The sequence below is a fragment of the Siphateles boraxobius genome, unplaced genomic scaffold (genome assembly GCF_051911475.1).
Source record: "Siphateles boraxobius isolate OS27281-9 unplaced genomic scaffold, OSU_SipBor_1 130, whole genome shotgun sequence".
Classification (NCBI taxonomy): Eukaryota; Metazoa; Chordata; class Actinopteri; order Cypriniformes; family Leuciscidae; genus Siphateles; species Siphateles boraxobius.
This window is the reverse complement of record NW_027508734.1, coordinates 21,482,282-21,505,450: the sequence shown is the minus strand read 5'-3', so window position 1 is coordinate 21,505,450 and position 23,169 is coordinate 21,482,282. Positions and strand designations below refer to the sequence as shown.

The window sequence follows — 23,169 nt, the reverse complement described above, 5'->3', positions numbered from 1 at the left end:
GTAGCAGACTAAGCTACCAGCTGTATGCTAGCATAAGCATCGGATTTACTTATACATTGCAAATCAACAAGAAAAACGTTTATAAATAAACAAAAATTAGAACGAGCGCGGGTATGAGATGAAAAGTAAAGGCACGTTCTGGTTGTCGTGGCAATATCGTTACAAAATCACTTCGGCAGACTGTCTGTATATTTTTGAATGAAGAGATATTTTAGTTCCATAATACTTCAGATGCCATCACATGATACGAGGGCATTCCCTATAAAGTTACAACTAAACCGATCGAATCTAACCATTCGTATGAATTCACAAACATTGTTCCTGAGTTGAGCGAAAAACTAAATGCCAACAGCCAGTAAAACTACAGAAAAAAATCGTTTATTGTTACAGTAATGTAGTCATTTGTTTGTAAAGCAGCCTGGGATAAATTAATGAAGATTTATGGGTGCTCTTTTTGATGGTACTACTTTCTATACTTCATTCACAGTGATAACATTTTTACTTTTTCCAAAACAGGACTAGTTAATTTGAAATATAAAGAATTTTGTTAATCGTTATCCTTGGATTGCACTGCACATCTGTGTAAGAGCCCAAACACCCATGTGACAGATCTCAAAAACTACAAGCTATAAGACTACATTCAGTATGCCAACCCTACCAAATTTGCTTGATTATGAAACAAACACAAACAGTTAGGTATATGATCATTATTTCCATTTGAGAGTTTAGCAATTACACAGCATCCCTTATCACAGATTCCTCCTCATATGTACTGTACATCTACCAGTAAGAAAGGAAGCAGGCCGACAGCTGTGGTGAGTTTAGTCTGTGGCACGGAGTATTGCTTTTTTCCATTTTTTAGATGATCTACAGGCTGATTTACAAAGGCTGCTGTTTGCATGCAACAATGTCCTTACAAGACTCAAATGTGCACGCTTGAGTGCTCCTTCAGAATCAGAACACAGTAGTTGAGAGAAATAAAAAAGAAAAGATTATTGTCTGGCCAATTAGTGTCATTTTTTTACCAGAGAGAGGTTAAAAGTTGAACAGCAACTTAATTGCATCTTCCCATTGTTTACACTTCCATTTAGCAACATTTGTCCAAAAAGATAAAGGGAGATTTTGCTTTTCAGCAAAAACAAAAAACTGATGTACTAGAGGTCCTTTCCATCAGTAATAATCAATATGTTCCACTTTGTGAATCACACAAAAGAGAAAAATTATTTCCGTATTATCTATTCACAGTCGCGTCCTCCAGTACCTAGAGAAGGCAATTTATTATCCCACCGAAAAAAAAAGAAAAATTACAAACAAAAAGACATTTTTACAAAATAATAGTTCCAAAACTTACTTCTGTTAGACATGTGCTACAGATGGGGGCAAAAAAAAAAACATGAAAGTAATACTCTCTAATCAAGCAAACATGTGCAAGCAAACATTTGCAGAAGATCATGAAATCACTTTCGCATTTAAGTTGAAAAAAATCTCATCCACAGTCATTGATTTCACAGTCGTAACCGCTGAAACTTGTTCGTCTCTGAAGACTGAAATAGTTTGAATAGTCTCAATCTCTCCAATTGTACATGATATCAAAAATCACAACTGAAATCCAAAGTTCTTTTTCATCTCTTGGCTACTTCATTGTCAGAAACATCAAAAACTCAATGTATGGGATTTTTGAGAGATGGGACAGGACTACAGCACATCAATGGCTTGATGTCGCTTTCCGTAATCCACAGCCCTTTCACCTGGAGCTTCCCGGTCTTCATCGTCTGAAAGATACAACAACAAGGATGATTACAATTCAGTGTTTATAAATCACAACAATGGCTGACTAGCTAACTAGCTTAACTTTCACGGCTTTAAGAAAATATACCCAACTTTTAAAGAAACATTAAACTAATAATAGTAAAAGCTACTAAAGCCACATACACACTGCAAAGTGTTGGGAGTAACAACCACATTTGAATGCGTGAATGTTGTAAACTATTCTGTGTTCATACAGAATACAGGAGTTATTCTGCCAGAAGAGGCAGTATTTTTTGCTTTTAAAAGAAGTTGGTTTCACACATATTTTATATAAATGCGGTTGTCACTGCCTGATCTTTTGGGTTTACGGACAATTTTTACGTCTCTAGTTGGTAATATTTATTTAGTCAAAAATGGCTATGCTTATCTACAGCTGCCAAAATGTTTCTATGCTTATCAATATATCAACTAGGGCTGCATAATACTCAAGAAAGATATGCGATACAATAATGCTCCAAGTGTGTAAAATAAATGTAAACTTACATTTAAATATTTAAAATAGTAAAATTATTTCACAAACATGTTTCACAACAACTTCTGAAAGTGAACAGCAGTGTTTTACTATAGCACTTACAAAAGTAAATCCAAATTAATGTTAAATCTGAGAAAGTCATTTTAATATCAATGCAAAAAACAAAACCCCCCTAGAAACTGGTGTGTCCAAACAGTCAATGTTTCTAGTGATTTTCTTAATTCATATTTTCCTATCCATACTAGTCATTCATTTGTTCTTTAGTCATTTTATCTTTGAATTCATGCGTTCCGATATTCATACTTAAGGTGCTCAAAGCGATGTTGAGTGACGTCACTTCTTGTTGACGTTCGAAGTATTGTCAAGCAAAACGGAGGCTAGCTAGACCCTCCCCCTCCTCACCCGCGCACTAACCCCTCCCAACCCCACCCCCAAATCCTTCTTGTCGGTTATTGGCTGGAAAAGTTTGTTATGTTTCGTGGTGCGGGTTAACCCAGTTTGTTTTTGTTCCCGTTTGTGGAGCCCGGGGTGTCTGCAGAGACCGTGTTTTTTTACAGTGTGTTCAGGGGACAGGCAGCTAGCAGATAGTGAGGAGATGTTTGCTGTATGTGACAAAAAAATTTTGGCCTAAAAAATGCGTGACATCGCTTAGAGCACCTTTAAAATATTAACCTCCATCATATATTCAAGTATTTACTCATTGTCACTCATTTACACATCTTTTATTCTGTTTGATTGACCTTCATTAGTATTCTACAAGAATATGCATGTTCACATGTGCATATACAAGAGATATATCTTAGTTACTTGTGTTTTGTTAAATATTGGACGCATTCCAAGGTGTCAAAACCACACCTCTATCTATTTTCATCTATCTTTGCAACCGTAGCATTTGACTGGTCACTTCGACTTAGACTTATCCATAATGTCATAGTTGGTGTAACGGCTGTTTGACCTTTTCTTATCAAAACAAAAACAAAAGTTTAGGAGGATGCAAGTTTTCCTGAATATATATATAATCATTGCTCTTTTGTTGTTCTTCTGCTTCTCATATTCTGCAAACATTTTACTTCATTTGGGCCTTTCCTAAAACTCTGATCTTCACAAACATCATGTTACAAGTCAAGTCACCTTCATTTATATAGCGCTTATAACAATATGGACTGTTTCAAAGCAGCTTTACAGTGAGAATAGCAAATTAAAGTAACAGATTGTTTTGGCTTTACCGCAGCTCTAGAACAAAGTTATTGTCCAGCTAAAGTTAGTTTTGATTGATTCACTTCCGTTGCAAAGATCATTAGTTATTAACTTTGGGGTCACTTACACGACACCGTTTCTAACAAAAAACCCTTAATGCGATCCGGCCTGCTCACCCGCACAACAACAGTGCCTGGTGGCTCAAAAACGCAAACCTTGAAAGAGGTTCCAAGGTGCAAGCTTTGAAGAGAAAAAAATTTAAAAAATTCTCTGCGCAAACTTCAAAAAGGTAAACCTGTGAAAATGCTGAGGGCGTGCACATGCGTATTATGAGTTTAGTCTATAGGTATGCGCGTTTTAATATATATGAGCGCAGGAGAGTAGTCCATCTTTACAAATTGACCTCAACAAATTACTTGTCTGGCCTTAAAAATGTATAATACTGAATTATTTATCGCTTCCAAGTACCCGTTTGTACTGGAATTATTCTGACAGCTTTTAAATGTAAACTTTTTTACATACAATACTTTGGATATTAATTCTTAGATTTAGCTTATTTGCTATATTTTAATATTATATTTATATATTTATATTAATAATTATATTTATATTTCCTTATTCAAATTTGATCCCTAACATTATCATTGCTAGTCTCCCTTGATCCCACTACATCAAAAACAACTAGGTAAACAAAAACACCTGAAACGGAGTTGTTTATTGTATTGCCTTCCTCCTATTGTCTTTCCTCATGTGACTAGCTATGAGAGCATCACGATGGCTTGTTAATTGTCTTTCCTACATTATCGGTGTACACACTCATGCACGCACACACACACACGCAAGCACACCCAGTTTATTCTCTGCTTCCTGTTTTGACCTGAAACAGACTTTTCGCCAATATAAAATTTTCTGTTATCACAAAAACACTGGCTATGTTGAATTATCACGCAGCCATAATATGAACGATGGCAGACAGACAGAATTTATTCTTGCACTTACATGCAGTTGTCATTCCCTAAACTTTGCATTGTGAACATGGCATATGAGATGTAGGGTTTACAATGGTCACAAGTGTTAAGCAATACAGGAAGCCGATGAAAAATTGGCAAGATGAAATAAGATGGCCAAGTCAGTTAACAGTGATTTCAAAGTAGCCCATTTAAAACCCCAAGCCCTAGTGAAAAGGATTCAACACAGCATTATGCCTTTCACATGCACGGACAACACAATAACTCTACACACTAGCACGCTGATTAGTAAAGACAATGACTTGAAGAGCCGAATGAGGCATGCTGGGAGAGAAGGTTCAGTCTCATAACCACATGGTCCCGAAAAGTTAGGGATCTCACACTCATATCTTTCTTTCTCATCCACACATGCTTTCAGCACACTGAGGTGAGGGCTTCGCCTGTGATTGACGCCTTCCATAAGCATTAGGCCAAATGAACTGACAGTACTTCAGTATGCTGTGAGCCCATGATGACTGAACCATCAGCTTAATATAGCAGAACAGCACCAGCACAAGGGAGGGGGAGAGGAGATGGAATAGCAAAGCAGTCGCAATCCCCCTGGCTCACCTTGGACGTCTTCCTCCCCACCATCACCATCCTCTTCCTCATTGTAGGCCAGCTCGGCCTGCTTGTCCGCCTCATACTCACCTACGTTGCCATCATCCCCATTATAGTCTGCTAGCTTATTGCCGTGTTGCGGATCTACAGGGGACTCATTTTCATCAAAAAAACGGCCTGCAGGGGCAGAGATGGGCCCCATCAGGAAAGAGAGAAAGAAAGAAAAGAGGGGAAAAAAGGAACAAGCAAAATTTGAAAGAGGTAAAAGACCGAAACAAGGGCATTAAAGGAAAAGGAAAAGAAAGTACAGAAAGGCAAACAGATCAGAAGCATATTTAAGACCATAAAGAGCAAAGAGAGAACAATAAGACTACACTGAAAGTAATGAGGTTAAAATAAAAAGACCAAAAAAAGGTATATTCCATATTTTAGTTCCAAAGGAAATGGAGGAATGGAGCTGGTGGTAGAGGTCTTTACACAGAAGAAAGAAAGGCTGGGTGGGATGGGGTACATGGTGGTGTGGAGGAGTTTAGCAGAGGGAGCAAAGTCAGGCAGCGCAGTAATCAGCAGAGAACCAAGTCTACTACCTTCTCTGTCTATTTACAGACACAAACACTACTGCTTGACTTTATGCTTGCCCAGATAGCCCTAATAGTAGTCATTTTATAAAGGTGAAAGTATTCTACTTAGGGAAAAAGACGATGACGAGTCATTTTTTGGTGCCCTGTAATTTAATCCTTACTGCCTGCATAGTAAGTATCCGTGTGAGTGTATGTCAGATATTCACAAATGCCCAAAATGCAGAAGTTTGTACAGCTTTAGAATCTGCATTTTAACACAAATATACCTCAAAGGGATTGATTTAAGGCTGTGAACTGGCTTGAATGGTGCCAGCTACTGCAGCATCAACCCCCAGTGAAAGTCTTAAAGAGATAGTTGCCTAAAAATGAAAATCACTTACTCACCCTTATGTTATTATTAAACCTTATCCATTTATCTTACGTGGAACACAAAAGATTGACAGTCTGAATTACAATCAACTTATGTTGTTGGTAATTTATCAGCAACTTCGACATTCTTTTTTTCTCAATTTGTGTTCAAGGCAACAAAGCTTAAAATCAGGTTTTAAATGACAATTTAAGTGTGATATATTCTTTTAAGATGGAAGAGCCTATAGACATGAAGGTAACCCATAGAAACTTTATGGAAACCACCAAATGATAACATACATGAAAGTGAAGACTGAGGTTCAGAGAATCTGGGAATATCAGTATCCGGATGTTAAGTCTGAAGTGTAGGTCCAAATTCTCTATCAGATGCCAATGGTGGTAAATTACACTCACGGTGTGCTGTTGTACTACCAAACAATCCTGATCCTACCTTTGTCTGGCTATCTGAAATTTCGGTATGAGAGATAGCAATTCATCTTTTCTGAAGTGTTAAATTAATGGTGTCTGGGACGCTATGAGCCCGGAGACTGTAGTGTGCACTGAGTTTTTACAAAGAACGTAGCTTAAATGTGTGTTGCAAATGAACAGCATACATAAAAAGCTGTTGAAACTCAGTATTCTCACTTGAAAGAGAGTGGAGAGTTATACCCCGAAACAGTATTTGAAACATCATGACGTAACAAGAGGATAGCTGACGATTTGTCTTGTAATCTTCAGAAACAGCCACAGCCCCATCCCCACCCCTGTACGGTTTAATACTCACTCTGACGGTGACGCGGGGGGTCAGCGTGCACAGGTTCTCTGCCATTGTGCGGGTCAATGGGTTTGGGAAGAACCTGAGCCTGGTTAAGAGGAGGAGGAGGTCCAACTCCCTCTGCCTTCAAGCCTTCAGCTAATAAAAAAAGGAAAGGACAGAAAGAGCACTTGACATTAAAGAGGTACATTTCTGTAAGTGGAGAGATTGTGTTATATGCCTCTAATCTCCATTACTTCCTGGTGAAAAACAGTAAAACAATTGAAAAGTGTTATAAGCATTGATAAATCATGACCTCTTACCTCCAAGCTGTCTGCGTTGCTCCCCAAACTCATCTGCCTTTATGCCTGCCTTATTATCCTCGTCAAACAGCATGGGTTTGTCAGCCACTGCTTTTGGAACCTGCTGCAGCACAGGGACGTCATGGTCCCCCAAACGCAAGTTTTCATCATGGGGTATGTCTGGTCGGTCCAGCGGTTGCCCACGGGCCAAATCATCCAACGGTCTGGCACCAGCTCCAAACCCTGCCCTCTCCTCCTTCAGCAGTGCCGCAGCCTCCGCTGGCTCCATGTGTTTCTGCGGCGTGATGGCTGGCTTCTTTAAGGCTGGAGAAACATTAAATGTATCTCTGAATGAAGTAACTGACACGCACCCTTATTTTAAGCATGCTGCACAGTTTATTCACTCTGTTACTCATCAGCACTGAACAAAGATGACTTGTTGGTTCTATGAAATCCTCTAAAAATGTACTTTGTGATACTCACCAAACTGTCTGTCTTCTATCTTGCCCACTTCACTATCCTCAATGCCAGGCATGCCAGCATCGCTACCAGGTTTAACCATTTCATCTTGAGTGAATGTGATAGAAAAAAAGCAAGAGACGTCAATAGTTTTTTTCCCCCCCAACCATAATGTATATGTATCTGCACATTGGGTTTTTTTCTGCTACCTTTAGGAACTGGGCCATCATTTCGCTGTGCAGCCACTGTGTGGCGCTCTGCAGTGTCCTCTTTTCTTTTGTTGGACCGATCAAGATCCATCTCCACCTTCCGATCCCCTGCATCTGCTTTACGATTCTCTAATAAACTCTGAAATGCAAGTTTTTGTTTTGTTTTGATGAAGTTGGTGAGTTAAAGGGATAGTTCACCCAAAAATGAAAATTACCCCATGATTTACTCACCCTCAAGCCATCCTAGGTGTATATGACATTCTTCTTTCAGACAAATACAATACGGAGTTATATATAAAAAAAAAAATCCTGGCTCTTCCAAGCTTTATAATGGCCGGTTTCTGTTAAAAGTCCATAAAAGTGCATCCATCCATGATAAAAGTAATCCAACCGGTGGGTTAATAAAGGCCTTCTGAAGTGATACGTTCATGTAAGAAAAATATCTATATTTAAAACTTTATCGACTAAAATAACTTGCATACGGCCGTCTGCCGGAAGCGTCGATTTACGGCAGTGTTACTCATTGCGCGGCTCGCCAAGCTTTCATTTGTGGCTCGCATGGCGGTAAATAATACAGTGATATGATCAAGCAGTCACTACAGATATTTCATAAAAACATTTAAAAAGAAGTAGGACTATAACATAACCCATGAAAAACTCAAAGTGTCAGCTCTATTTTCAAATAATTTTGATTGGATTGAAAGGGGTGGTTTATCGAGAGAACATGTTTACTTGATCGATTCAAAACCGAAACTGAAAGGACGCCGTCCGTCGCGCTGAACGCGCTGTTCTTCTGATGAATAAAGTGTCGTATAAACGAGTGTCACGTCGTTCTATGTAAAGTGAAGCAGGACAACGGCTCACCAGTCCTTGTTTCAGATTCTCATCCACAGACGACTGATTTTGGGCATTTTTACTGCGTGATCAATACAAACAGCACGGCATAACGGTTCATCATAGTCTCCAAATTATGACCAGAATTTGATATTAAGTCTGCTGTTTAAAACAAATAAAGAACCAATGTAGTAAAATGGTTATTACGCGACAACAGCGGGAAACTTTGTACATTTGTGCAGTGTGCGAATGTCAAAAAACCTATTTCCAATTTGAATCTTTTGACTTATAAACTGTGCACATCACCACGATCATGCATCATATCACTATGTTAAGCATTCATGTAAACTACAACACATTCATATTAATCAATCACAATGAATTCAGACTGATTGAAACAAAAGTTGTGCATGTAAACATATCCAGTCCCTGCGGAGTTGCCAGTTATGGCGGTATTTCCAGCTCTTAACGCCGCATGTGCTCTTGGATGAGATACATGATGGGCTAATGTAGAAAAAAATAACTTAATGTCATTCTGGGATGAATCTATTCTGGAAATCCTGCTTTTTTTGTCATTAAGGGAAATCATCTTGTCTCAGTTACAAATTTGACTGGTAAATCATTAAAAAAAATGTATTTATTGCATTGCATATTGAATGTTCAGGGGTGACATTAATAAACAGAAATGGTATTTATGACTGGATGTAACTTTTTATACTTTCCTGTAAAAATGGCTCTCCTACTGACTTTGTCCTATCAGTGCGGCTCTCATGAAAAAAATAGTGAAGACCACTGATTTACGGCGAAAGAGAAAACTTTGTCCTGACGCATTGACGATAGCGGAAGTGCAGAGGATAGAGCAGAACAAAACACCCGTCACGAATTAGAAGTCTAAAACGAGAATTTTTAAAGAGAAATATCTGAGGAGCTTGGGTTTGTTCCTCAACCCTGTTTGTTTGAACCACGAGAGGTGTTAAAGCTTACGATACTCCTACATTATACATCGTCAAGTGTTGCTCTTTTGGGTTAAGCCGACTTGCGTAGGCCGTCTGCCGGAAGCTAGTTATTTTAGTCGACAAAGTTTTAAATATGGATTTTTCTTACACGGACACATTGCTTCGCTTCAGAAGGCCTTTATTAGAGTCATTATAAGAGCCAGGACATTTTTTTAATATAACTCCGATTGTATTCGTCTGAAAGAAGAATGTCATATACAATTAGGATGACTTAAGGGTGAGTAAATCATGGGGTGATTTTCATTTTTGGGTGAACTATCCCTTTAAGACAAGCCAGAGTTTACACTATTCAAATCATTCACAGCATACCTGTCTGAGTTTTGCTGCCTCTTCTTCCACTCTTTTCTTGCTCTCCTCATATTCTGCCTTCAGTTCTGTGATTTGTCTGCCACACTGCAAGCTGCAATGCATGTTACATTTATATTATACATGATCAAGTAGTCGAACATCTTAACCATTATTACGAAGTGTACAGAAAACAAGACTCCTTCTGGGTCAGGGAAAGTCCACCAGTGACTATATTCACCTCTCATATTCCAGCTTCTTCTCCAGATTGGTGCTGTTTTTCCGCACTTCCCTCAGTTGGTCTTCCTGTCGGATAATCTCCTGTCTCAACTCTTTTACCTGTTCTGTAAATGTACACGCAAACATGATTATATGCCCCAAATCAACAGTCAAACACACTACAATCTAAAAAAAATAATAATCAGCCAACAGAATACCATGATTGGTTAACATCAGGGTGGAATAGGAAGGAACAACCCAACCGAACAAAAGTAGTAATGTACTTGCATATCCCACAACAATCCTATTTCATTGACAAAGATGCGATGCTGGGAAATAGCACCCTCTTGTGTGCACTTCTTACCCTTCAGTCTGTGAATCTCAGACATCTGGGCACTGACATCATTCTGCAGCTTATTCTGAAAAACACAAAAATTGAGTGAAGACAGGAATAGAGTAATATACAAAACATACTTTAAGAAAATATGATGACCCATGTCATATGACAGTTTAAAGGGGTGGTTCAGGATTTTGGACATCGGACCTCATTTCCAAGTTAGCCTGGGTGTTATTTATCAGTGGAGACAGTTTTCAAAAATTTTCATCCAGTCCTTCCAGTTGCATAGTTCGCTGGTGCTAGGCTAACGCGAGTCAACGGTATCTGCTAGCCTGCAATTAAAAACAGTTTTACCCACTCCACAGAACACCAAAAGCAAATAAATTATAACGCCAGACTATTGATGTAAATGTCTGTTGAGAAAATAATGTTAGAAATCAAACTACTCTTGCATCTCAATGATCGCATTCAATTTAGAGGAACTAGTTTCTCAGCAGCGGCGGAAAATTATTATTTTTTGCTCCGGTTAGTAGTACTGCGCCGAAAAGAAAACACAGAACAGAAGCGCACTACAGTCGGGACGTCTAGCTAGCTAGTATTAGCCTTGAACAACGATATTGAAATATTCGATTGTAAACGAAGGAATTGCTAACATGGTGACATACTCTGTATTTACAGACACTCATCACTACAGAAGCACTTGCGTGATTGTCATGTGGACCGGCTCTCTCGGTTGCCTAGGTAACTTAATATCACTCCACCGCTGCTGTAGACTGTGCTAATAAATACAGGGAACAAAGTCTAACTATTGCAATGCGATGAAAGGGTAGTTTGATTTCTAACATTATTCTCTCAACAGACATTTACATCGATAGTCTGGCGTTATAATTTATTTGCTTTTGGTGTTCTGTGGAGTGGGTAAAACTGTTTTTAATTGCAGGCTAGCAGATACCGTTGACTCACGTTAGGCTAGCACCAGCGAACTATGCAACTGGAAGCACTGAATGAAAATTTTTGAAAACGGTCTCCACTGATAATTAACACCCAGTCTAACTTGGAAATGAGGTCCGATGTCCAAAATCCTAAACCACCACTTTAAGGGCTTATCCTGGAAAAACAAAATTTTTTTTTTGGTTCTCATAGATTTTCACTTTCCCCCAATTTCTATGCTTAACTTCAACTACCCAAATTTGAGTGCTATAGATCAATGTTTGATTATTATATATCCATAGTCAACAACTCACATTTGCAGCTATGGTTGAATAATCTCTAAATCTAAACTTTACACAACAATTCTAAAGTTTTGGGTGAGTAATATTTTTTTTTTAAATGATTTTGAAAGTCTATTATGCTCACCAATGCTGAATTTATTGTACAGTAGAAACAGTAATATTATGAAACATCTATTTCCTGTAGGTAAATGTCCTACATTATAATATTTTAAAGTGTAATTTATTCCTGTGAAGGCTGTGATGGTAAAGCAGAATTCACACAATCCTCCAGAAATCATTCTAATAAACTGATTTGGTGCAACAAGAAACATTTCTTATTATTATAAATGTTGAAGGAGGAGAACTATTCCTGCTTAAAAATATAGTTCACCCAAACATGAACATTTTGTCATCACTTACTCACTCTCATGTTTTTCCAAAACTGTACAAGCTTCTTTCTTCTGTTGAACACAAAGAAGATATTTTAAAGAATGTTGGTAACCAGACAGTTGATGGTAGCCATTGACTTCCATAGTATTTGTTTTTTCCTACTATGGAAGTCAATTGCTACAGTCAACTGCTTGACTACCAACATTCTTTAAAATATCTTCTTTTGTGTTCAACACAAGAAAAAAAAAAACTCATACAGGTTTGGAACAACTTGAGGGTCAGTAAATGATGGGTGGAAACACATTTTCAGGATTCTTTGATGAATAGAAATCTCAAAAGTACAGAGAAATCTTTTAGTATCAATTTAATGTGCCATTGCTGAATAACAGTAGTAACTTCTTTCAATCAATCGATAAATTAATAAATGTATAACATTTTATTCCCCCAGACTGAAAAATAGCTGTCTGACTTTATTAATTAACTTCCTTCTTTTGAGATCAGTCCCTGCATTTAGAAATCAAACCATCCTCTGGACAAAAACCCATCATGTGGAACCCAGAAGAAACTTTGAAGCTGCCAACAATACCACACATTCTTTGGCATAGCCCGTTTTATCACCCAAACAGTATTGTTGTCCGAATCCTTTTCACTGAGCCACAGTAAGAGAATTCAATCTCCAGAGCTTTACTGCTGTAAGAGAGGCGGCTGTGATTTTTGCGATGGGATTGATAGAGGGAAGCTCAGAGGGAACTGTGATCCAGATGACAAATTCACTGAGGGGGACATGGACAGAGCTTGAGTTTGCTGAGAGTAGAGCCCAGTCTCAAAGCAGAAGATGATAGTCAGCACAGCAAAGTAAACTGCAAGTGCAGCGGACATAAGGACTGAGCAATGTGCAATTAAAGAGGCCCGATAAGCTTCGACCTACTGCTACCAGCAGAACAGCAGACAGAAAGACAGCTCTTATTCTATAGATTTTATACTGGTGCTTCATCTAATCAATATCAATTTGTTAAATGTGAGGGAGCCAACTTCAACAGTTAAAAGCTTCCATTGTGTTTGTTTCAAACCCATGCCTCCAACCATTACTCTTTCTACACCCAAACAGGAAACAGGGGCTTTGAGACACTTCTTGCGGTTACTCTCGGACGCAATGGAGCAAATGAGGTCAATAATATCTGAACACTTTGAAATTATTCCCATTCATCTCAGTGGCAGTTGCTGGACTGGCATCTACCAACCGTAAGCAAAAGCCAGACCTCGAGCCTTAAGTGAACCCCTACTGATAAACTAAACGGTAACACATTGCTACTGCTGATTTCACTATTGGGATGATCAGTCGCCAGATTTAAAGTAGAAAAAAAAAAATGAATTGCACAGGAGATGGGCCAGTAATTAAAGCATCAATGTCAGTCACCCTGTAGGAGAAAAAAGCCCTCCCATCAACAGGTGAGAGAGGGACACACAATCAACTTCACACAGTATTGCAAATATTCAAATGATCACAGAGATAAAAGTTTATAGAGGATTGTTTATAAGGACTGTACCAATAATATTGTTAATTCACTAGCTGGCAACAAGTTATTTTAAAAAAATGTATTTGTCATTGAATCATTCATTCAAGAGATTTGTTCAAAAACACTGATTCATCCAGTAATGAAACAAATGAAGACTTTATGAGTGAGTCATTGAATTATTCAAATGGATTTTTTTTTTTAAATAATTTGTTCAAATTTAACATTTTTAAATAGACTGCAGCAATACCTATTTTGTCAGAAGTAAATTACAAGTCATTTTGTTTAGTTGTCAGTTCAGAATCGTTGGAGAATCTCTATGAGAAAAAAAATTAAATAAATATTCTCAATTTGTCCAGGATCGTGCAACTAATATATTCAGAGTTTCAGAACATTTTTATTCCCCAGCAACATATGAAATCAAAATGTATACATTTCAGCAGTGCTCAATTTATTTGGAAATTCTGGCTTTTCCCTTGCTTGCTGCTGTATGTTGTCACTGGCCATACAGGTTTGCACTAGTGGTCGACCGATATATCGCCACGGCCGATATATGGCTTTTTTTAAATATCAGCATCGGCCGATAAGTTTTTCTGATTGGCCGATGTGTTGGAAGCGGGACTTTTATTTTGACGGCGCTGCAGACTTTTATTTTGACACGCGGCGCTGAGAACAGCACCTTAGAAGAGAACGGCAGCGCCTGAATCTGATCACACAGTGCGCACTCACATTCTCCGTCTCTCTGTCAGTCATATCTAATACTTTGTTAGACAGAACCTGTTAGACAGAACCGGTGGCTACAGAACTGGTAATCAAAGAAAGTAAATGGTATGCGAAAAAGTAATGCGTTTGCTTTTATATTATTTGTAACCGAAAGGACAAACAATCAGGGTAAAATACTTTTTAATTTACCGTCAACATTCAGCAAAAATATGCTGTGCTATATCCAGTTGCCCACTGTGTCATGTTCTTGTCGTTTTGAAGTGAAAAAAATATGATTGTCAGTGCGCATGAAATTACCAGATTACTGAGTGCCCTGTCACAGTGTTTACTTCCTTTTTATTCACATATTTTTAAACAATTACTTTATTATTGAAAAATACTGTAATGGGATTGCAGATTCAAGAAGTTGCCATCTAAAGTATAGGGCCTAAGCATGTTTATTTTAAATATTTATTAAATTTATCTAATTTATTAAATATTGATTTATATAAATATAAAGTGTGTGTGTGTGTGTGTGTGTATGTATATACACACACACACACACACACACACACACACACACACACACACACACAGGTCCTTCTCAAAAAATTAGCATATTGTGATAAAGTTCATTATTTTCCACAATGTAATGATAAAAATTAAACTTTCATATATTTTAGATTCATTGCACACCAACTGAAATATTTCAGGTCTATTATTGTTTTAATACTGATGATTTTGGCATACAGCTCATGAAAATGTCATGAATCTCAAAAAATTAGCATATCATGAAAAGGGTCTCTAAACGAGCTATTAACCTAATCATCTGAATCAACTAATTAACTCTAAACACCTGCAAAAGATTCCTGAGGCTTTTAAAAACTCCCAGCCTGTTTCATTACTCAAAACCGCAATCATGGGTAAGACTGCCGACCTGACTGCTGTCCAGAAGGCCATCATCGACACCCTCAAGCAAGAGGGTAAGACACAGAAAGAAATTTCTGAAGAAATAGGCTGTTCCCAGAGTGCTGTATCAAGGCACCTCAGTGGGAAGTCTGTGGGAAGGAAAAAGTGTGGCAAAAAACGCTGCACAACGAGAAGAGGTGACCGACCCTGAGGAAGATTGTGGAGAAGGACCGATTCCAGACCTTGGGGGACCTGCGGAAGCAGCAATTTTGCTTGTCATTTGGAAATCAAGGTGCCAGAGTCTGGAGGAAGACTGGGGAGAAGGAAATGCCAAAATGCCTGAAGTCCAGTGTCAAGTACACACAGTCAGTGATGGTCTGGGGTGCCATGTCAGATGCTGGTGTTGGTCCACTGTGTTTTATCAAGGGCAGGGTGAATGCAGCTAGCTATCAGGAGATTTTGGAGCACTTCATGCTTCCATCTGCTAAAAAGCTTTATGGAGATGAAGATTTCATTTTTCAGCACGACCTGGCACCTGCTCACAGTGCCAAAACTACTGGTAAATGGTTTACTGACCATGGTATTACTGTGCTCAATTGGCTTGCCAACTCTCCTGACCTGAACCCCATAGAGAATCTGTGGGATATTGTGAAGAGAAAGTTGAGAGACGCAAGACCCAACACTCTGGATGAGCTTAAGGCCGCTATCGAAGCATCCTGGGCCTCCATAACACCTCAGCAGTACACAGGCTGATTGCCTCCATGCCACGCCGCATTGAAGCAGTCATTTCTGCAAAAGGATTCCCGACCAAGTATTGAGTGCATAACTGAACATAATTATTTGAAGGTTGACTTTTTTCGTATTAAAAACACTTCTTTTATTGGTCGGATGAAATATGCTAATTTTTTTAGATAGGAATTTTGGGTTTTCATGAGCTGTATGCCAAAATCATCAGTATTAAAACAATAAAAGACCTGCAATATTTCAGTTGGTGTGCAATGAATCTAAAATATATGAAAGTTTAATTTTTATCATTACACTATGGAAAATAATGAACTTTATCACAATATGCTAATTTTTTGAGAAGGACCTGTATATGTTTGATATATAAATATAGGCTTTATATCGGCCACCCTGCTCTCTAAGATATCGGCCATCAAAAAACCTATCTAGGTCGGCCACTAGTTTGCACATGCCATCCAAGCAACTGCCACTGAGATAAATGCCAATGATAAAGGATAGCTTGCTCTCTAGACAGACCACATAGCACAAGTGAACAAGGAAGAACAATTGAATGGGTGTCTGTGTGTGCAGATTGGCACACTGGTTCTCCACCTTTGATAAACAATAGGAAACAGGATGACAGACAGCATTAGCATTCACAGTATGGAACAGATCCTATTCCTAATCCCATGACAAATTACACAGTGAAAAGGTACATAATTAGACTCTTTAGATGCAAGTATATGTGTTGCCATGATCAGCTGAGGAAAATAGATTTAGTTTATCAAAATGAGTAGAATAAATTGACAGCTATTGAGATAGCAGCTTTATTAAGTCAATCCACTAGCTGAATTTAGTTACTGGTTTTGTTCATGTCACTTGTAAGTGTAAGCCTAACATGTTATCTTGTTACTTGAAATTGTATATAATATAATAATAAAAATATATAAATTATAACAATATAGATCCATTTGATTTACTTTTATGCTGTGAAAACTAATATTTATATAATATCTAAATTTGAATATAATAATACGGTCTGATTAAGCGCACAACACAGCCCTTCATTTAGTATGAAGGAAGACCATTGACTATCGTTGTCTACTTTATAATAGTGCTTTTTCTATTCTTTACTCCGTCACATGACTGCCCTTCTTATCCCTAGTCCCTACCACCACACCAGAAAAGGAGATACAATATTGCGTATTTGATGCCATTTCTTTAAGCGCTTAACTTTCGCCAAAACGTAATTGAAATTTAAACCGCACAATTACTGGGATTATCTCAAATAATTGCGACTAGATAGAATAACCACGATCATACGATTAATCAATAATCGTGACAGGCCTAGAATAAGTTTACAAAGATTCATTCACATTTTACAAGTACTGCAGTAAGCAAAGACGGTAAAAGGGTAATAATCTGTAAAGGGGCCTGTGTGAGCAATACGACCAAACATTTGCTGCAGCACGGAATCAATCTATAAAGGTACGGGGCGTCCAAATGCACACGGAATATCAATGCTCATATGTCCCTTTCCCCTTTACAGGCAGACAAAACCCAAGCGGAAATGTGTATAAATCTAACTTCTGCCACAGTGACATCTTCCACATCCCCTTCTTTCACAATAACCAGGACGATCAGTCTATTTATTGTAAACCATAGGGTGAAAAAATGAATTTGGAAATGGAATAAGATTGCTATAGGGCATTAAACGCAATGCAATTTAAATTATTAATACATATTATCCCTAAATGTTATCAAGAAAATAATCAATCATGAATATCATGCATGAATAGTTATTGCCTTCTAGCCCTAGTAATGATAGTCTCCCAACAATTCTGTTGATATAATATCAAGAAGAAGAGACAGAGGACTGTGTGGGAAGAGCCTGAGATGTGAAGCCCTGTGCACACAGATGGGTTCTGACCATGAGCTCTCAGCGGTGTCACACAACCACAGGGAAGCCTAAGGCTTGAATCCATAAAGAGCAGCATGCTCTCTGTCCTGTCAGCTCACATTTTTACTATATAGATTTTAATGATGAGGGGATATTCATTTACATATAATATGTTCAGCATTCAGATTTTTCATGATTTTAAGATGCATTTAATTTCCCTTTACAATTCAAAACGATATGTGACAGAATAATTTATGAACATTGGAACCCTGTATATATTCTTATTTCATTGAAAGTACAACAGCACAGCAAATGTCAGTGCGTCCGTCACCGTCAGTCACGCAAACTAACCTGCTGACTGAACATGTCACACAAAGGCAAAACTGCATTATCTGCAGACACAACTAGTCGAACAGGTACAAAGAGAACAGTTGAAGGGACTACTTCCAGTAATAAGGAATGTTCCTGTGAAATAGTATATTCACAAAACAAGGCATTATACATTGCACAAATCACCTATAAAACTCCTCTGTTGGCATTAACTAAGTAATTCCAATAAAAAAAGAATACAAACTTGAGCCAAGGTCTAAGCAAACAGACATTCAGGATGTGCACTGATCATAATAGAGACTGCCATGGTTACTCTTTCCAACTATCTATCCATGGAGGAGATAACACAAAACATTCTTTCAAAACATCTTGAACACATGATCTGCCAAGCATTGTACTGTATATAACAGTGGTCGACTGATAATCAGTGACATTGGCTCAACTAACGGTCCACACTTCATGCTTTTGCTAAACGAACATGTTTATGCAATATTTATTCAACAAACTAAAAATATTTGAAAGATTATCGATTATACATTGGTTAACTGGCTAAGATGATGACGAAAACCTCAAAATGGCCAAAAATATATTGACCTGGATAAATTTCACAATCACTATGATACACTGTAATAACCACAATGAAAGTTTTAAATTAAAATGATTGGGCAGGCTGACTGAGGAGCCCCTAAGCAAGGCACATAACCTCAATCGGGTGCCACAGCAAAAATGGCTGCCCATTGCTCTGGATGTGTGTGTTCACAGTTTGCAGTGTGTTCACTACCCCTAATGTGTGTGCACTGATTTGGATGGGTTACATGCAGATGACAAATTCTGAGTATGGGTTACCTTACTTGACCTTCACATGTCACTTAAGACTTAGTCTAGTCTTTTATACTGGGGTTGGCTGAGAGTTTGGGTGGGATGTTTCTGGTCTGTAAAGTTTGAAACCCCTGATCCACATCAGTTTCGTCAGAAGTACCAGGCAAAACAGTTCAATCATTTGAAGGGATAAATAAAGGTATGACAGCAGCTAGAGTCACAGACAAAAACCATTCATACAGATATATTTACAGCACATCTGTGATGCATGTAAAGCTTCCCCTCGTGTTGATTTTCTTTCACCCACCTTTTCATCGGTGCATGATTTGACCAGCGTATCCCTGGCCTGCAGTTTGCTCTCCAGCTCGCTGTAGTCTCCGTCCTTCTGGTCGATCTGTTTCCGGTGCGTGTCCACCTGCATCATCAACTCGGAGTTTCTCTTCTCCAGGCGGGAGCGCGCCGCGTCCGTGCGCTTCACCTGCGTCTGCACCTCGGCCAGCTCGTCCAGCAGACGCCCGTGCTTAGTGGACACGCTCCAGTAGTTAAACGACAAAATGACGATAATCACCAATAATACGATAAGGATGAAGGAAGGGAGGCGACCTCCACGTCGATTCGCACTGAAGCCGATCATTGTAATCGAACAGGCGCACAGATTACGACCTCTGGATTTGTGTGAGCGCCGTAGGTTAAAATATACGTGATGTGGTCACTGGTCTGTCAAGTTATCTAAAAAGATATGTTCTTCCCCATTCGGCTTAACGTGTACAGCAACCTTGAGTTGTCCTGAAGTTGGTGACACAACTTCTTTGACGATTCCTCCGTGTCCCTTCCGCACAGTTGGCGACTTCTCGCTTTTCCTTGTTTGCATTCATGCAACGCCACTGTCAGTAGTCAAACACAACAACATACACATGCGACGTGGCCTATGAGAGCCGATGCGAGCTAACGGCGCACAGCCATCAGCTTTCCTTCTTCCGTCTGCCCCTATAGCACTTAATAACGCATTTTTATTTGGTTACGGTCATCTCTGCAGATCTGCCGTCATGCTCGTGCGATAAATACACTTCTGGATTTACCGTTCAGCTGCGTGTTAGCTAACGTTATAACCTCGCTAAAGTAGCATGCGTGGATTTGGTGGAGCAACAGCCGTGTGCTACATTCAGTTCAACAACACGATACCGATTTTCCTGAAAACACAGCAACAAACACACAAAGCCAACCCGAATTTGGGCATGAAAACAAGTCTATTACCATTAGCAACAAAGCACTAATAGGCTATTAGAACGTTAGCATTATCTGACACCCCCAGCAAGGCCAAATATAACTTACATGCACGAGCACCACCATACGTACCTGATATAAAACAACAATATTAACAAACTGAAAATATGCGTTTAACGCGTCTTTAAATGTAATGCTATGCAGGTTAGACTATACATGCTGCGCTAGCTTTAGAGTTCGCTAGTAACGTTACTGTAACTCAACTCCAGCCTTCCTCCTTTCTTCTCGGTCCTGCAAAATGCATGCGCAAACAATCTGTATTTGTATGTTTATATATAAGTAAACGCGTCAGCAAAAGGTAATATCTCGTAATAGTGTTGTTATAATCTAACTGCCAGGTTAGACGTCTTGATAAAAAAAAAAAATACTTAAATAAGGTCGTCCTAAGTGTAAGGTGTACTAAGGAACGTGATTGACAGTCACAACAACCAATCGGTGGATACAACCATATCCATTAGGCGTTTCCGATTGGTTGTGGGCGTACCTGCTTCTGTCGTTCAATTTTTATTGGACGCTCAAATAATAAGAGAAGGTGGGGTGTATGGTACTAGAATGAACATTCTCATTAGCCAAAACCAGAGCCACAGAGAGATGGCTCTGGCCAAAACGTCGCGTCTATGCAAGGCTTACCTATTCCGGGATGTTGCTCATCATCATGATGTCTTTAAAAAAATACAAATAATCATGCATTCATTTGACGCCTGAGGTTGGTTTGAATACAAATATAAGCCAATAGACGCAATGAAGTGCAATCCGAGGTGTTTAGAGACAATTTTGGGATTTATAAATTGGCATATATCTTCAAATTATTTCCTTGTATACTGACATTTAAGATCCACAGTAAATCAGATCTGCAGATTATTTAAACAAGTAGTTGCGATATAGTGTAACAAATAATCAGCCTCCCTGTGTAGTTTACCAAAGGCCCTTAGAATGGATTAGGAATCTGAAGAAAAACTTTGAGCACAGCAAATACACATACTGAGCCTACTCCAAAAACAAGGATTTTCACTGCAGAATCATACCGGGATAAACCTGAAATAAGCCTGCTCTTTGTTAAGGGGTATATTACAAAAAGTCTACACACACATAAACACTGAAACAAGCTGTGAAAATGTGAGTTTTCATCATTGCATTATCAAAAATTATAAATTGTTGACGTTTGCCAGTTTTTACATTTTTGCAGATATGTGTTTGATTTATAAATTAATCCATGTCCATGATATTGCACCACCACCTCTAACAATGCACCTTTCTGTAAGGACAATTTTAGGGAGACCAGGGCATCCGTTAGAGAAGACTGGTCAGTTAAATTGAAGAAAACTGTCTTTGGACAATCAGCTTTTTCATTTAGAATAGCAGAAATATGGAATTCGGTGCCTGTGAAAGTGAATACATTTAGCATTTTTAAAACTGCACTTAAATTATGGCTTAAGAAAAATCAATGATGATCATTAATTTAGATTTTTTGTTTTTAATGGTATTGTGACATTGTAATTGGTTTTATTGTGATGTGATATTTTCTTCTTTTTTCTGGATTGTAATGGAGTGCTGTCATTTTATGTAACAACATCTTGCCCAGGAGCCACAGATACAAATGAGCTATCTAGCTAACTCTGGCACAACATTTGTTGTGCATGGTTCATGTTAAATAAATGAACTTAACTAAATTAAACTAAACTAAAACTAAACAATACTCACCTAAAATTCAAATAATGACTTGAGGGGGTTAAAATAGCAATCTATAGAGAGAAAAAAATACAAACAGACACATTTTTATTTTACAACACTGGAAATAATAATTACACACTGAGGTAAACTGAATAATCCAGCTTCATAAAGGTCTCTGTCCTGAAGTGGCACACAATGACCAAGTACAGTATGTCCAATATTTCACAAAATGTTTGCAGAAGCTGTGCATTTCAATAATAATTTTCATTAAAAAAAAAAGTTTCATGAAGAGGTAATTCCATGTCATCTTCTACAGTCCATTACAGACCCACTCTCCTGTTTAGCACAGTAGCAAATTCAACACTTCAACAACAACAAAACAAATTTCTGACAATAAAATAAAAATATATACCTTTGCAGGTATTTTTTGAATATCTTTATTACGAGGGAGTGTCAAATCCATGTTAACATTTTGTTTGTTTTTCAAGAGCTACAGTTTTCTGCTGATGAAAGTTAGGACTTGGCCTTGGCACATATTCAGAGGTTTATGAGGAAAAGGGTGTTTGTAGTCCAAAGTGTCAAAGTGTAGTTTCCTTGCATACACTGATGAGACTTTGAGGCTGGCGTGGAGATTGATGACCCAGGGTGGCAGGGACATCTGTCTGACTGGATCCTCTGAGTGGACGGCGCAAGGATGAAGATGGGGAACTCAGTGCTCCGCAGCTCTGTAAATGCAGATCTTCGTGAGCATTCTTCCTCGGGCTGCTCATGATCTTCCGTGACTGCGTCATCAACTGTGTGAAGGACATGAGCAAAACAAACATCCCCAATGTTATTCAGTTGTCTTTCACTTTCAAATACTGTATTAGAGCAAAAAGTAGCATTCCTTATCTTATGGTTGAGAAGATTATCAAGAATACAAAAAATACAACATATTTTACACAAAAATAAGCCAAATTCACCTGATCAATGATATTGGCACTGAATATGGCCTCCTCCATGTGTTTCTCATCAGATTTAATGACACATTTAATGCTGTTGACCACCTGCTGGACCTCTGGAGGTAGACTGCAGCTCGAGTGCTCCAGAAACTTGGCCACCAGCACTTTGGTGTCTTTGTAAGTTTTGAGGTCTGCGAGAGATTGCGGCCGCTCTGTAGACATTGAGTGAGGGATGTGAGGTTTGAGTTGGATGTCCACCTTTCCACCGTCCTTCTGCTTCTTGCCCCCTTGGCTGCCGTGTTTGGCAGAAGTCTGTCGGGTGCTTTCAGAGAGCTCCATGAACGCTGTGAAGAGCAGGGAATTAGTATGTTTATTCTAATAACCA

General features: G+C 38.5%; 2 protein-coding genes across 8 annotated transcripts in view; both read right to left on the bottom strand.

Moving 5' to 3' along the window:
* Window positions 1-362: 362 nt before the first annotated feature.
* golm2 (golgi membrane protein 2) lies at window positions 363-20,602 on the bottom strand. Of its 6 annotated transcripts, XM_077228648.1 has the most exons (11): window positions 20,245-20,586; window positions 19,196-20,078; window positions 10,418-10,472; window positions 10,076-10,178; window positions 9,859-9,949; window positions 7,700-7,838; window positions 7,515-7,598; window positions 7,053-7,355; window positions 6,760-6,888; window positions 5,056-5,223; window positions 363-1,772 (listed from the first exon to the last, which is right to left on the bottom strand). In XM_077228648.1, exons 2-11 carry the CDS (start codon window positions 19,520-19,522, stop codon window positions 1,696-1,698), a joined length of 1,476 nt encoding a protein of 491 aa, XP_077084763.1. In that variant the 5' UTR covers window positions 19,523-20,078; window positions 20,245-20,586; the 3' UTR covers window positions 363-1,695. The 6 variants fall into 6 exon arrangements, with proteins under 6 accessions (XP_077084763.1, XP_077084762.1, XP_077084765.1 ...); XM_077228647.1 differs by having other exon boundaries at window positions 19,196-20,602; XM_077228650.1 differs by lacking the exon at window positions 5,056-5,223 and having other exon boundaries at window positions 20,245-20,517.
* Window positions 20,603-21,930: 1,328 nt separating this feature from the next.
* fam189a1 (family with sequence similarity 189 member A1) overlaps window positions 21,931-23,169 on the bottom strand; it is a 125,149-nt gene continuing 123,910 nt past the window's right edge. For both annotated transcript variants that reach the window (XM_077228642.1, XM_077228643.1), the window contains 2 exons: window positions 22,806-23,128; window positions 21,931-22,637 (listed from right to left, as the gene is read on the bottom strand). In XM_077228642.1, coding sequence (XP_077084757.1) covers window positions 22,422-22,637; window positions 22,806-23,128 — 539 coding nt within the window. In that variant the 3' untranslated portion in view covers window positions 21,931-22,421. The remainder of the gene's footprint in view (window positions 22,638-22,805; window positions 23,129-23,169) is intronic.

What these genes read in the sequence shown, in the direction of transcription:
- golm2 (XM_077228645.1), bottom strand. Translation starts at nt 19,522, where the DNA reads ATGATCGGCTTCAGTGCGAATCGACGTGGAGGTCGCCTCCCTTCCTTC. An exon ending in AAGAAGCTGGAATATGAGAG is followed by an intron (nt 9,950 to 10,075) that starts GTGAATATAGTC and finishes CATGCATTGCAG; the next exon opens with CTTGCAGTGTGGCAGACAAA. An exon ending in GATAGAAGACAGACAGTTTG is followed by an intron (nt 7,356 to 7,514) that starts GTGAGTATCACA and finishes ATGTTTCTCCAG; the next exon opens with CCTTAAAGAAGCCAGCCATC.